The sequence below is a fragment of the Crocodylus porosus genome, unplaced genomic scaffold (assembly GCF_001723895.1).
Source record: "Crocodylus porosus isolate Cpor-Errol unplaced genomic scaffold, CroPor_comp1, whole genome shotgun sequence".
NCBI classification, from domain to species: domain Eukaryota; kingdom Metazoa; phylum Chordata; order Crocodylia; family Crocodylidae; genus Crocodylus; species Crocodylus porosus.
In genome coordinates, this window is record NW_017728907.1 from 52705575 (window position 1) to 52719840 (window position 14266).

Sequence of the window (14266 nt, forward strand, 5' to 3'; positions counted from 1 at the left end):
GGACAGCACATACAGCGGACGAGTGGGGTGGACAGTGTGTACAGCGGATGCACGTGGTGCACAAGGACTTCTCTCAGAAGCGCTGCACAGCTCTCCGGCCACGCCTGCCTGCCTGCCCACCAGTTAACAGCTTGGGAGGCCACATGTGGTAGCACCCTGAGGCGACTGCTGGGAATACGACAGCATCCTCCCCTGGGAGCTGCATCCGGCAACAACCGGGCCATGAGCCACATGCGGGCAACGTTTGAGGGGCCGGGAGCCCCGAGCCGGAGTACGCAAGACACAAGCTCCTTCCAGTTCCCCGCCCGGAGTCAACTGAACAGAAGGCCCTGCCCCCGAGGTCACTCGGGGGAGGAGCCCGGGGCGATCTCAAGGCGGCAGAGGAGGGGGGGTGTCCGTTCGAACCCAATGGAACCCTTTCCCGCCCTTGGCTTGGCGAACCCCATCCCCCCCGTTGGCGTGAGCAGCTTGGTATCGCCCAAGCCCCTCCTCCCTTCTACTATCCCACGTGCCCGTGGTCCCCCCGCCCCCTATTGGCGTGGCTCCGCCCCCTGCTGCGCGCGCAGGCCCCGCCCGCCGGTGGCTGCCTCCCACACCGGGCCCCGCCCCCCGCCGTGGTCTTTTCCCCCCTTCCCCTTCCCGAGCGGCTGGTTCGGTGCCGGGTCGGTTCCAAGATGGCGTCCATCATGGAGGGGCCGCTGAGTAAGTGGACCAACGTGATGAAGGGTTGGCAGTACCGTTGGTTCGTGCTGGACTACAACGCGGGACTGCTCTCCTACTACACGGTGAGGGGCCGGGAGCCCGTTGGGGGGGCGGCGGCGGCGGCAGCGGCTGCCTAAACGCCGCACGGCCAATGAGGAGGGAGGAGCGGTGGGGGCAGCCAATGGGGAGCGGGGAGACAGGGGAGGAAGCCAATGGGAAGAGGGGAGACAGTGGGGGTAGTCACTCGTGTGAGAGACTTCAAGGGGGTGAATGCGCGGGTCCCGGGGGGTGGGGGGCGCGGCCGGATGCCACCATTGGGCAGCGCCATTCCCCCCCTCAAAGGGGCCTCTCGCTCCCCCTTGTGCGTCCTGTTCTCCCTGCTATAGGTCAAAGCTGGGCTGGAGGCCTGAGGGGGGTGGGTGAGCCACTGCCCCATCTCTAGGTGACCCTAATAATGGCATCTTGGAGGTACGGGTTTGAGACCCCTGTGTATAGGGGGATGGGGACATCAGGATACCATAGCAGTGGTGCCTGACCTGCCCGACTATGCCTCTGCAATCCCAGGGCTCTTGTTTTAATTTGCATGGGGGAAATCCAGGACTGTCCCAGCCAAACCGGGAGGTGCATCCCCATGCCAATCAAACTCGCTGCCTCCATGAGGAAGGGAGGATGCTTTTGTGGCTTTTTTCTGAAACAGTTGTTCATCAAGTGGGCAGTTGGCTTGGACTCAGCTCACCGGCCTGTTTCTATCCGAGAGATCCAACACTCTGAAATCGTTTTCGGCACGGTTGCAGAAATAAGGGGGATAATGATAAAATTATAGAGAAGTGGGGTTGGAAAGGACCTCCAGAAGTTATCTAGTCCAGTAGTTCCCAACCTTTTTAGCGTGCTGCAGATTGGAAGCGACCAGTGTACCGTGGACCGGCAGCTGACCCTTTTCTATACTCGGTATAAAAAAGGGTTGGCTGCCAGTCCGCAATATACCGGTCACTTCTGGACTTCCAGTCTGGCAGCCAACCCGTACCAGGCTGCAGCCTGGGGGTTGGGAACCTCTGATCTAGTCCATGCCCCTTCCTGAGGCAGCATCATCCCTATCCTTACTGTCCCATACAAATTGTAATCTTAAGGCTACAATCAGCCTTGACACAGTGAAGACATTACACCCTAACCTGCCATGAGTAAAGCAGGGGAACTGTGGGAGCCATTGTTCTGCTTCCATGAAGTGTTGTGGCCTTTGTGCCGCCATAAAAGTGTGTTTAAGAGATCCAGGGTAGAAGCCCATGTCCCCTGCTAGAGAAAGGCAAAACCCCCACAGTCTGTACCAATATGACCATGGGATAAAATTCTTTCCTGATGCCAAATATGGTGACCGGTGTGATCCTGAGTGGAGGGGCAAGACCCCCTAACCAGCAACCTCTGGCTGTATTCATGGTTCATTTTATTAGGATGTGTGTGTGTGCATGTAGAAATGCATAGTTTGGCCTTCTGTAGTGCATTTCATTTATGGGTCTCTAGCTTCTTCATAAATATCTAATTCTTAAGCTTTGTGACACTTTATTAGGTAGGAATGACTAATTATCCCTGATTATGCTTTGACAAGTTATTCTTCAAAGTCATTGTGGAGTACAGTGTTTCTTAGTAATGCATCAAATCTGCTTGGTTGACAAGTAAAAGGATGACTCTTCTAACCTCCAGCCCTACAAAGTCAGCCTAGCATTAGGAAGTCAAACAGTCCTTTCTGACCACTTGCACCAGTCATGAAGTTCTCCAGTTTAATACAATAGAATACCTAGAAACTTGAATCCTGCTCATTCTTGTAGTTTGGCTTTAGAGCAGGGGTGATAAACCTTCAGCCCTTGGGCCATGTGAGACCTGCAGAGACTTGGCATCTGGCCCACAGGACTCTCCATGGTTTGGGAAATGTGGTGGTTGGGAAACAGTGGCAGTACTGCCACCCTTCCCTGTTGCTAAATTTTCTAGCCCCCTGTTGTAGCCACTTTGGAGCTCCCCGCCCTGCCCTTCCTGTTTGGGCTGGGCCACTGCCCCCTCTTCTTTCTTCCCCCTCCAGGACTGTGTTGGCATTGGGCCTTGCCCCCTTTTCCCCATGTGTCTGGATCAGGGCCAGGATGCCCCCTGCCCCCCTCTGGGAGCTGGTATGGGATCATCTGCCAGATCCAGTTGCGGATGGACTAGGCACTCCCCGCCTCTATGGGAGAAAAAGGTTGGGCATCACTACTCTAGAGTGTTTAACAGGATTAAGGGCTTGTCTACACAGGAAATGCTTTGGATAGCTCTTTGTTGACACTTGTATCCTGCCCTAAGAAGGTTGTTTTGTTTCGGGCTAGAAATATATTTCACCAAATGACGTGTATTAGCTGTGCCATGATGTGTCCTGTCACAGCTGACCTGCTTCATTGGTTGCAATGTGCAGTGTCTCTTGATGCTGCAGGACAGCATGTGGCATTTTTCCAGGGCCTGGAAGGTCCTGGTCCCACATGCCCTAGGAGTTCCCGGAGAGGATCAGGTCCTGGGAGCGTCTACCTGGCTTTACCCTGTTAGAGAGAGGGGCCCCAGAGAATCTTGTAGTCTCTCTGTAAGTGGTTTCCTATGTGCAGAGTTGCACTTTTGCAGGGTTGACCGCAGGAAATTCTGTGCAGGATCAGGCCCCTCAAGCCCCTACAGCACTTGTGCAGGGTGGCTGGAGAGTGTGGTTAGCTCTGGACTGCCTGGGCTCTCTTGCCACAAAGCAAATAGATATCTGTTGCTAAACAGTGGCACAAATTGAATACTGCCTTTGTTGCAGCCAGTAACTTTGGGCATTTGTAGTGCAACAAAGAGCATGGATGTCTGTTTGCCTGGCCTTTGTGCCGCCATAAAAGTGTTTATAGTGGCACAAAGGTGATGAAAGGCAATATCTATTTCCACTCTGTCTAGCCCACTTCTGAAGTGGATTAAGATATACTGCAAAAATGATCTCTTGCAGCAGAATAAGTATCTGCACTGGGATTCTTTCGGAATAGCTGTTATTTAGGGACCTCCCTAAGTTGTGGTGAGATGAAGGATTTTTTTAATGGCCTGCTTGTGGCACATGGAGCCAATTCTGCAGGCATTTTGCAGCAGCCATGCCCCTCGCTACTGATTGGCAGAGGGAGCCTTTGCTCCGTCTGTGTCACTACTGCTGTTTGTGGTTGATCTAGTGGGAAATAGCGGCCAATGCCGTTTTCTGCTGTTTCTATGAAATCCACAAAAACCCAGTTTAGGTCGGTCCCTAGCCATAGTGCACTGTATAAACATGCCCTAGGACCGGTATAGCTTGTTGTTGAACTGAATACATGTTAATCCTGAATATTTACAAGAAGCGGATGGATCAAGTCAAATGGCACTACTTGGTCCGTTCCTTATTTTACCAACTCAAGCAGTGATCAGAGAGAAGTTCTCAAAATGGGAGTGGCAGACATGGAACTATAATCTAACTCCACTTACGTGCAGTAATCCACCCCTCCTCTCTAATGTGCTATGTACCAGCAAACATTAGCACTGCCTCCTGGAAGTATGACTGCAAAATATTTCTTTTCCCTTATGCTTATTTTTCACATGCACATGTTGTCCAAATACTTATCTTTTGGAGTGAAATGTCTCTCATTCTCTGCTTGCAAGTGAAATGTATTGTTTTTATGAGAGTTTGAGTAGCATTGCTTTGCCTGGTTGTATCCAGTTATGGGAATGAAAACACTTTTTAGATTATTAAAATTGAAATTTAACCTTAACATTTTTGGGGCAAATTAATACACAGGCATACAAATCTCCCATGGTGCTCTTGCTTGGAACCTATTAAACGTTGTTACCTTAATGCAGTAGGAACATAATTTTTATTGTGTTTTGGCAACATATCTAATGGGAGAGTCCTGTGTGATGCTGACTTCTTTACTGAAGAGTATTGGTGATGGTTAATTTTGTAGTCAGCTTTGAGTAAATTTTCAGGCTAGGATTTTTAATTAGAAGACACTTTGAAAAGGGGGAGTGAGCTCTTTGTGAGATGAATAGTGACCTGTTCTCAGTTCAGAGATGTTTTATCTTTCTTTTTTCTTCTTTCTTTCTTTTTTTTCAGACACTACTGACAGCATGTTCCTCCCACTCTTTTTGAGGGAAACCAGAACTGCTTTCTTTTGCCTTTCTTCCTCCTCCCCTTCTCAATGCCTATTTTATGTTCATACAACAGTACTTTGGAAGAAAATCATGTTTTGAAACTGCTATATATAAATCTACACATAACTACAATCACAGATTATCAGGTTTCCTTTCTCCTTCACTTTTTCCCTCTTTCCCTCCTCTCTATAAATGTAGGTTAATGGCAGTGAAGGTCATTGGTTTACTCTGTGCCAAATTCCATTGACATTGTCTTTTAATATGTTTTATTATTTTTTTTCCTTGGTAATGCGTGTGAAAAATTAGATTTAATTCTCTGTTCCCTAAAGTCCAGTTATTAATTTATGTTGTTTCAGTTGCATTTCCTAAAATGTATAGCAGTTTAGTTTCATGTCGTCTTAAAATCAGCTTTGTAATTTAAATTAGAATGCGTTTAAATTATCTCATGCCACTTTCTGATCAGTTTATGTAACACTGGATTAAAAAGCCTAGATTTCAGTGCTTCCATGTTAAATAGAATGCTAATATTAGCAGTTAAACTTTTGAGCCAACTAGGATGGGTTTCCTGACAAAAGTGGAATAAGTAGGTGAAGTAGTAAAATGACTCAGTATTTTTTATGTATGGATCTTTAATCTGGATATAATTTTTGAAAGAATTCTAGGAGTTTTACACCATGTTAACTTTGGTCCCAAATTCCATTCAGCAAAATAGAACCATGAGCATTTTAGATGCGATGCACTATATTTCTTTCATGACCCCTTCAACAACATTTGTCAGCAATACTGAACTAAAACCCTTCACCACTGTAGGATGCCAAATCAAACAGTTCTCTTTCAGAGTGAATGAGAGCCAAACTGGATGTTGGCAATTGGTTCTCAATTGTGTCAGCATAGTTTATATGTGCATTTCACTTTGCATTTACATATGAAACTTTAATTCAATATCTTTCTGTTGCTTTAAACTCTAACCATTGCTAATCTGCTGAAGAATCCAGTTGAGGTGTATAGAAATTTTGAAGTGGGAACCAATTTTATTCAGTGACTATAAAATGATTACTAGAGTTTTTGTCAAGTAATGGGAGTGGGTATTTCACATCAGGAATCTAACCATGTTCTATTTTCCCCTCTCATTTTTACCAAAAAAAATAATTTTAATGCCAAAATCTTATGCACTATTAAGTGTCCAGGAGCATAAAGCTTTAGCCCCCAGTTAATACTATTATTTTTATTTGAAAAAAACACTTCTGCTGAGGGAAATAAATGCATTTGGAGGTGGCCAAGCTTGACTGGGGAGAGACTGAAGATGAGACTTCTGGTAGATTGCTATTGCAAGTGGGAACTCTGAAAGCAGAGACGTTGTTCAGATCTCCTTGGAAAGAGAGAGAGAGAATTGAATTGTTGGCACATATACAGTTTCCTGCCCCTTCAAATGCAGTTTCTCAATCATCTTACAAAAATCCTAACAAAGCAGGAAAACAAACAAAGAAGTCGCAACCTACCCATCTCAGCTGACATAATAGACCTTCCCTTTCCTGTCAGTAATCTGTTTGTGCACAGAAAACTCGACTCCGAGAAGATGAATTGAATAACAGCTGATTAAAAACCTGAGTGACTGACTAGATACAAGATTCAGAAAGCAGACACTTTTAAATACTGTTCCAATTTATGCAAATGCAAAATTAAATCAAAACAGTGAACAGCTATGTTCTTGGTAATTTTGCTTTATTTTGTTAACTAAAATGTGTTATTTCTCTTCCCTGATTTGCTGCATGCCATACATACAGGCTGCCTGTGCCACTTACAGTATGTGCACTGCAGATTTGGTAACTCTTGTTTTTTACGTACCTTTGTTAATTTTGGGAAGATCCCCTTTTCATTATTTTATTTTATTATCTTTTTTTTTCCTGGTCCCCTTCAGCCTATGTTTATTCATCTTTGATTGCTGCACTCAAGATTGAGATCTCCTCCTTTATTGCTGTATTCAACAGTGATACAATATTCTTTTTTCATTTAAGAGAGATTTTTTTTTTTTTTTTAATACATTTTTGTGGTATGCTTTGTTAAAGATAACACTGATGCGTAGTGTCTTCTGGAACTCCTGGGAGGACTCCTAGATTTCCAATTTTGAAATAAATTCTGGAATAGCATGTGGTACATTCAGTGCTCTTAGGCCTTGTTGGCAAGAAGTTGGGGAATGTTGGCTAAGGTGCTGACTAACTCAGAGCAGAATTCTTAATTGTTTGTTTTTTTTACAGGTAACTTCCTGTTACTTGCCACGGTAGCTATTGTTGCAGACAAATTTAATTCCTATATCTCCATCTTTCCATATGAATGCACCCTGTGTCAGTGATCAGGATTTCAGGGCTGTGATATTGGTCTTTGTTAACTAACACTCAGTAGCTCTAGTGTTGAGAATTCACATGTGCTAAAGTTGGTTTAGTTTATGCTAGAGTTGTTCAGAATGTATATTAGCTAATTCCCCTTCAAATCCTAGTCCAGGCAGTGTCTTAAATTTCAGTCACAGATAGTATTTGTATGTCTTTATGCTTTTTTTTTTTTTGATTATATTATATTGACTTGACTTTTGATGTTTCCAAGTGGAGTAGTTTTGCTTTTTGAGTGAGTTCTGCTGCAGAAAGGAAACACCTTATAAACTTTAAGTAGGTATGTTAATTGTCAGAGACCTAAGTTGCAGAAAAATTCATGATGTTAAAGTTGTGATAAAACAGTGTTTCCAGGTTAATTTTTAAACTATGGCTTAACACTAATGACTTGGCATTGGAGTTGCCTCCAGAGAAGCTGTGTTCACCTAAATAATGGAGCAATTCTGGCTTCCTGAAAGCAAATGTGGTTGCTTGTTTTTTCCTGTGTTCTTTCTGTGTATGAGGACAAAATGTATTTTTTAGTAACATTAGAATAATTGCTTTTTTTCAGTAGCTATGCAAATACAAATTGGTGAAGAATTTAGCTCAATAATAATTTAAATGTCCCAAGAAAAAAATCCCAAGAAATTATTACTTAACAACATTTGCAAAAATCTCCTCTGATCTGTTGCTGATCTTGATATTTCTTGCTACTGTGTTTGTAAAATCAACATTGACAATTTTAAATTTTGCAGGCTTTCTTCTTCCTTCTACCCCCCCTCTCCCCAAGTGTGGGTGCATATACTTTTTAGAGGCAGTATACTGCATATTTTCAGTCAGTGGCCCATCTTTTCCCCAGGTGCAGTTCGAGAAGAAAGCTGTCAAGTTGAAGCTGCTTGTCTGTATGTATGGGTGAAGCAAGGATTATGAAAAGCAGGTACAGATGGTATGGTGCACCATCACATGTAACAATGCATTTGTCGCCAACTAAAAAGAAACTAGGAGTTTTACTAATAAGCTAGGGGCCCAGGGTTTGGAACAAAAACAACTATAAATTTATTACAATGCACTTAAATTTACTAGAGTATATTTTATGTATTAAAACACAACAGACTAGGCAAAAATAATCAAAATATGTTAGTCCTGCTCCCATTAGAATTAAATGGACAGGGGCTACAATGGACAATAAGCTGAATAAGAGCCAACAGTTCCCTTGTTGCAAAGAAGCTAAAGGCATAGTGGGCTGCATTAGTATGAGTGTTACCGTTAGATTGAGGAAAGTGATTATTCTCCTCTATTCTGAACTGCTGAGGCCACATCTGGAGTCCTGTGTCCAATTTTTGGCCCCCCCCACAGAAAGGATGTGGGCAAATTGGAGAGAGTCCAGCAGAACAATGAAAACGGTTCCGGGGGCTGGGCACACATGACTTATGAGGAGAGGCTGAAGGAACTGGGCTATTTGGTTTGGAGAAGAGAAGACTAAGGGGGGGATTTAACAGCAGCCTTCAGCTACCTGAAGGGGGGTTGCAAAGAGGATGGAGCTGGACTGTTCTCAGTGATGAGTGATGACAGAACAAGGAGCAATGGACTTGAGTTGCGGCAAGGGAAGTTTAGGTTAGATCAGGGGTGGGTAATTATTTTGGGCGGAGGGCCGCTTACCCAGTTTTGGCAGGCTGTCGAGGGCCATGTGGGTAGCCCCACCCTTTGACAGGTGCCCCGCCCTTTGGTCACCATCTTGGGACCAACGTCCCAGTGTCTTGGGACCAGCGTCCCAGGGCCAGCACTGGTGGGGCACAGGCCAGCAGGGGTCTGTGGAGCCAGGCTGGGCAGCACCAGCAGGGAGGGGGGAGCTGGCTCGGCTCCATAGAGCCCCTGCCAGCTGGGACCCTGCGCTCCTGCCACCCTGCTCTGGGCCCTGCTGGCGCTGGCCCCGGAATACGAGTGCAGGCCCTGTGTTCCCGGTGGCTCCCTGCCCGTTCACATCCAGTGCCCCCCAGCCCCGTGGAGAGGTGGGGGGCAGCGCTTAGCCCCAACCCCCTGCTTGCCAGCAAGGAAGAAGCTGGTGCTGAGTGTGGGGAAAAATGGCCCCTCACCTGCCCGATGGCTGGCGCTCCTTGCTGTAGGTGCTCACAGCCCATGCGGGACTGTCTGGAGCAGGCACAGGCAGCCCCAGGCAGGCTGCAAGTGGCTACAGAGTGGGGCGCTGGCCATGGGACGGATGAGGGGCCACTTTTCCCTGTGCTCAGCACCAGCTTGTAACCCACTCCACTGCCAGCCTGGCAGTAGGGCCGGGTTACAAGGTGGTGCTGAGAGCGTGTGGGGAGGAGAAAGCAGCCCCTCCCTGCCCCATGCCCGCACCCCACGCTGCAGCAGCTTGCAGCCTACCTGGAGCTGCCTGTGCCTGCTCTGGACAGCCCCACATGGGCTGTGAGTGCCTGCAGCATTGGGCACCAGCCACGGGGTGGTGAGGGACCGCTTTTCTCCATACAGGGAAGGAGCCCAGGGAAAAGCTGAACATGGGAGGGAAGTGGCCCCTCCCATGCCCAGTGCCCCATGCTGCAGGTGCTCACAGCTGCAGCGTGGGGGGGCTGCTCCCCTCCCCACTCCTTCCCTGCCCAGGGTTTCCCTGCCCCCACTTACTGGAGCTTCCCGCACTGGGGGAGCCACATGGTCCCAGCCCAGAAACCATGGCTGGGGCTTCCAGCTGGGGGGTGGGGCCAGGTGGGCCTGCTGTTGTGGGAGCCTCCTGGGCTTCCCCTGGGTCCTACTGTCATTTTTGACAGGAACCAAGGGCAGAAAAATATTAATTTTCTACTTTTTTTTTTTAGGGGCCTTGTGGGCCAGATAGAATGGCCTCACAAGCCAGAACTGGCCCACAGGCTGTATTTTGCCCACTCCTGGGTTAGATATTAGGGGAAAAAAATTTCTCACATGGAGGGTAGTAAAACACTGGGACAGGTTACCCAGTGAGGTGGTGGAGTCTCGGTTTTTAAGACCTGGCTCAACAAAGCCTTGGCTGGGATGATCTAGTTGGGGCTGGTCCTGCTATGAACAAGGGGTTGACTAGATGACATCCTGGGATCCCTTCTGACCCTAACTTCCTAAAATTCTATGATGGCTCTGTTTTATGAATCTGAAAAAAAGAAAATCTAGTCTTCCTGGGTATCTCTTTAAATTTCAGTCAAGCACTGAATGCACTATTTCCACATGTGAGTTAACATTTCTTCACCTGAATCAGTGTTTTTAGCTAGAGTTAGAAACAGTCTGCAGGGCTGTCTAATAAGAGCTAAATAAGAGTTACTTTATCGGAAACCGCTAACAGACAGCAGAATTGCAGATGAAATACAGGTGGTTAGTTGAACTTCAAGAACATTAAAAAGAAGAGAGGGTTGTTAACACTGGTGGAATGAAGAACTTAGAAAGAATGAGGTATGCTATAATGAGTCATGAAGCTAGTTAATTTTCCTCAGTGCTGCCTAAATAGAAATGCTGCTGTCACTGCTAGGCAGTTGGCTTTACACCTTTGGTGGACCATTAATCAAAAGGGGTACATTTTCACCATTGCATCCCCCTTAGATCCAACCTGTCTGTCTGTATCCAGTAGGGCTCATCCTTTCAAGGATATGTCTGTGAGGTAGACGGGTACTTCTACCACCCTTGTTCCACAGGATATGCTTTTGTGTATTCCAAAATTACTTAAACTCCTTCACCGTAGACCTCCACCAAAAAGTTGTCTTTGTCTTGCCAAAAACCTGGATAACTTCAGCTTGAAGGATGGTTGTTCAGGGAAGCTGAATCTGAGAATCAGGGCTTACAACATAACTTCTGCATCTTGTAGCTATAGCGGTAGCAATTGTTCTGTTACGTTTGTTGATGACGCTACAGCTTTCATGTGTAGTGAGAGTATAGTCCGGGATAGGCAACATTTTTTTTGGCTGGAGTGCTGAAAAAACCACAATGTCTACCTTGGAAGGTGCTAGTCTAACCTGCTTTTAGAAAATCTAAGGATAGAGATCCACAGTGTTTCCAGGCATTTGTTCCTATGCTGAACTGCCTTTATAGTGAGATGGTTCTTTCCAGTATCCAGCCTAATTTTTTTCTTGCTGCAACTTAAAACCCTTACTCCTTGTTCTGTCCCCCGTGGCCACATAGAACAGTCTTCACAGCTGAAGGGTGGCTATATAGAGCAGGGGTTGTCAACCGGGGGTACTCAGAAAGGGTCTAGGGGGAATTCTATTCAGTTAATTTCAGATTGTTTCTCAAGGTCACTCTGAATCCTGACCAGGGTGTGTGTAGATCCACCCAGCTTCTTCTTTGTAACTGACCTTTTTGGGTGATATCCCAGACTTCCTGTAACGCACTCTTTGCATGATACCTACTTGGAGATCTTACTTGTCTAACGGTCAGACATCTAGCCTTCGCCACAGAATGGTCACCATATTGGCTAAATTTGACAAGCTCTTCACCAGCAGATGCACGATTCCATCTTTAATTAAAGTGCAAGTATTGCATTAAACATTCAATCTACAGACCTCTTGCTTGTCCCATCTACCTCCTAAAAAAAACAACAAAAAACCCCATCTTCCTTGGTAGGAAGTCCCTGCGGCTGGCAACATGTACAATGTGGTGCTGAAATAAGGCATATTCGATATCAGAATAGACGCCTTCTTTAGGTCATACTCAAAGACTCCTTGTATCACCCCAGGAATGCAGCCTCCTAGAGGGCAGAGCCATGATTCTGACAAAGCTAAGCTCCTCCAGCAAATTGCTCCACCATTCAATACATCTACATGTAGCATAGTGAATGCAGCCAGGGCATGCACTGATGATTTGCAATGGCTACTATAAGCAGTGTGTTTTGGGTGGGGGTTTGAATTAAGATATGACAGTACACCCTTGGTTTAAGTTCTGATAAACTTGATGTTCTGGAAGACTAGATGCTGGTCAGTGTTAACTCTGTGTTTAAATTTGACTTGCCATTGGATAATAAAAACTTTACTAATTTCAGAAGGACATGACCAGCTTAAAATCTGGTATACTAAGGTGGGAGGAAAAAAAATAGTAGCTTTGATTCCTACATGAATGTCGGAAGCCTTTCTGCTGTTTGTTATGGTTTTCCAATTGCACTTGCGTAAAAAAAAAAAAATACAAAAAACCCCAACCTGTTGTTAAACACCCACACAAATAGGAGAATCTGTATAAGGCTTCAGTCTTGAAAAGGCATGTATGATTGCCCAACTGAAGTCATTAATGACTTCTAGATGCTTCAGGTTAATTAGATGTTAGGTTAGATCCTATTCAGCTAGTGCATGTGTTGGACTGCTGTTGCTGAGTTCTGGTGAAATCCATCAGATTCACACTAGCAGCAAAGCAATTTGCGGACTTGGGGCATTGCTGTCAATGTAAATGAAGTGGAAAACAGTCATAGCTTCCCCCATGTCTTGTTATATCACTAGTAGGAGGTGCTATAATAGCACAGCTGTCTGAATGGACTTACTCAAGCGTAAAAAGCTGTATGACCTGCATCTGTTATGCATGTTAAGTGTCTGGAGGATTGGGGCTAGTACGAGTTGTTGGATCCATTCCTTCATTAAAGGCATGGGCTGTCCCCTCCCCAGCCTGAAGCTTTAAGTTCCTCTTATGCCTTCCACACCTGTACCTCCTGCCCCCCTTCTTTTTTTGACTTTGCCTGATAAGGCCTGACTGAGGATTTGGCTGTCTGCTGCTGCCTCTTGAATCCACCAGGGGGAGCTGCAGCCCTCTGTATTGCTCTTCCGTCTCTGGGCCTGTGGCTTATGAACCAGTTGTCCACCTGGTATCAGTAAAGTGACCTTGACCAGTGACTGTATGTGTAAAGTATAAATAAATTTCTTCTGGAGAAAGTACTGCCTCATGGAGGCTAAAAATAGAGCGTCTAATGTAGCTTCTTCAACGACTGATTGTTATTTTCCTCTGTTATGTCATCTTCTGTGTGCCTTTTTTTTTCTGTTAGAGCAGTGCTGCTCAGCCTCTTGGTTTCATGGGGCAGGTGAGTGGGGCAGTCCTGGTCCACAGGCTGGACTGAGCCCTGCCTTTCAGGATTGGGCCCTGGGGCTGACACTGCCCCCTCCCTGTGCCGAGCACAGGGGGCAGGCTATGGGGCCTGGTCCTACCCCTTCCCACTGGGACTGGGTCTGGGGCCTGGTGCTGACCCAAGGCGCAGGGCTTGGGGCTCTGCAAGGGTCTAGAAACTTAGCAGCCGGGGAGTGGCCCTGCTGTTCTGCTGCCAAAATTCTGGACCCATGGGTTGGATGACGCACTGCCACAGGCCAGATTCGGCCTGCAGGCTGAGGGTTGTGTAAGGGTGCACTGATAAAGATTTTTTGGGGTTGATGCTCGATTGTTAATGAGCCATATCAGCCAATACCAGTCTGATTGCAGATATGCAGCCAAGCAGCTTGGAGAGCAGTGTCTGGCTAGTTACTCTGTTGGGGGGGGGGCAGGAAGGGAAGAGGCACAGGGGGCAGATTAAGGCCCCTGCAGTGAGGGAGAGGGTGGGGCTGGGGCAGGGGCAGGTGCTGCACAGCCAGGGCAGGACATGGAACGGAGCTGCGAGTGGCTTGTCCGGGGTGATTCAGGGAGGCGGTTCCCACTTCTGTACACACCCCTGGGAGTGGTATGGGGGGCATGTGCCCCCTGGATCTGTGAGGGGCGAGGGCTGGTTGCTGCTGCAGGCTGGGGCCGGGAGATGGCGCTGGGCTCTCCGGGGCGGGGGGGAGCTGCTGCACTTAGGATGGGTGGTGATGGTGCTTGGGGAAGGGTGACTGCCTGGCCTGAGCACAGCCCTAGCCAACCCCCTCCCCCCCCTTGGGAAGAGCCCAGCACTGTCCCTGACCCCAACCCGCAGCAGCAGCCTGTCCTTGTCCCATGCACAGATCCAGGGGGCACGTACCCCCTATGCCTCCCCCCAGGGGTACGTGCAGCAGCAGGAGCTCCCCCCTCCCTCTCAGTGCCCCCCTGGAAGCTCCCCCCTCCCTCTCAGTGCCCCCCTGGATGAGCTGCTTACAGCTTTGTCC

At 47.2% G+C, this 14266-nt stretch overlaps 1 protein-coding gene across 3 annotated transcripts in view; it reads left to right on the forward strand.

Annotated features, from left to right (window-relative positions):
- The first annotated feature begins 599 nt into the window (after positions 1-599).
- OSBPL9 (oxysterol binding protein like 9) overlaps positions 600-14266 on the forward strand; it is a 95760-nt gene continuing 82093 nt past the window's right edge. For 2 of the 3 annotated variants that reach the window (XM_019531410.1, XM_019531411.1), the window contains exon 1: positions 600-785. In XM_019531410.1, coding sequence (XP_019386955.1) covers positions 675-785 — 111 coding nt within the window. In that variant the 5' untranslated portion in view covers positions 600-674. The remainder of the gene's footprint in view (positions 786-14266) is intronic. The other variant, XM_019531412.1, reaches the window with a different exon arrangement.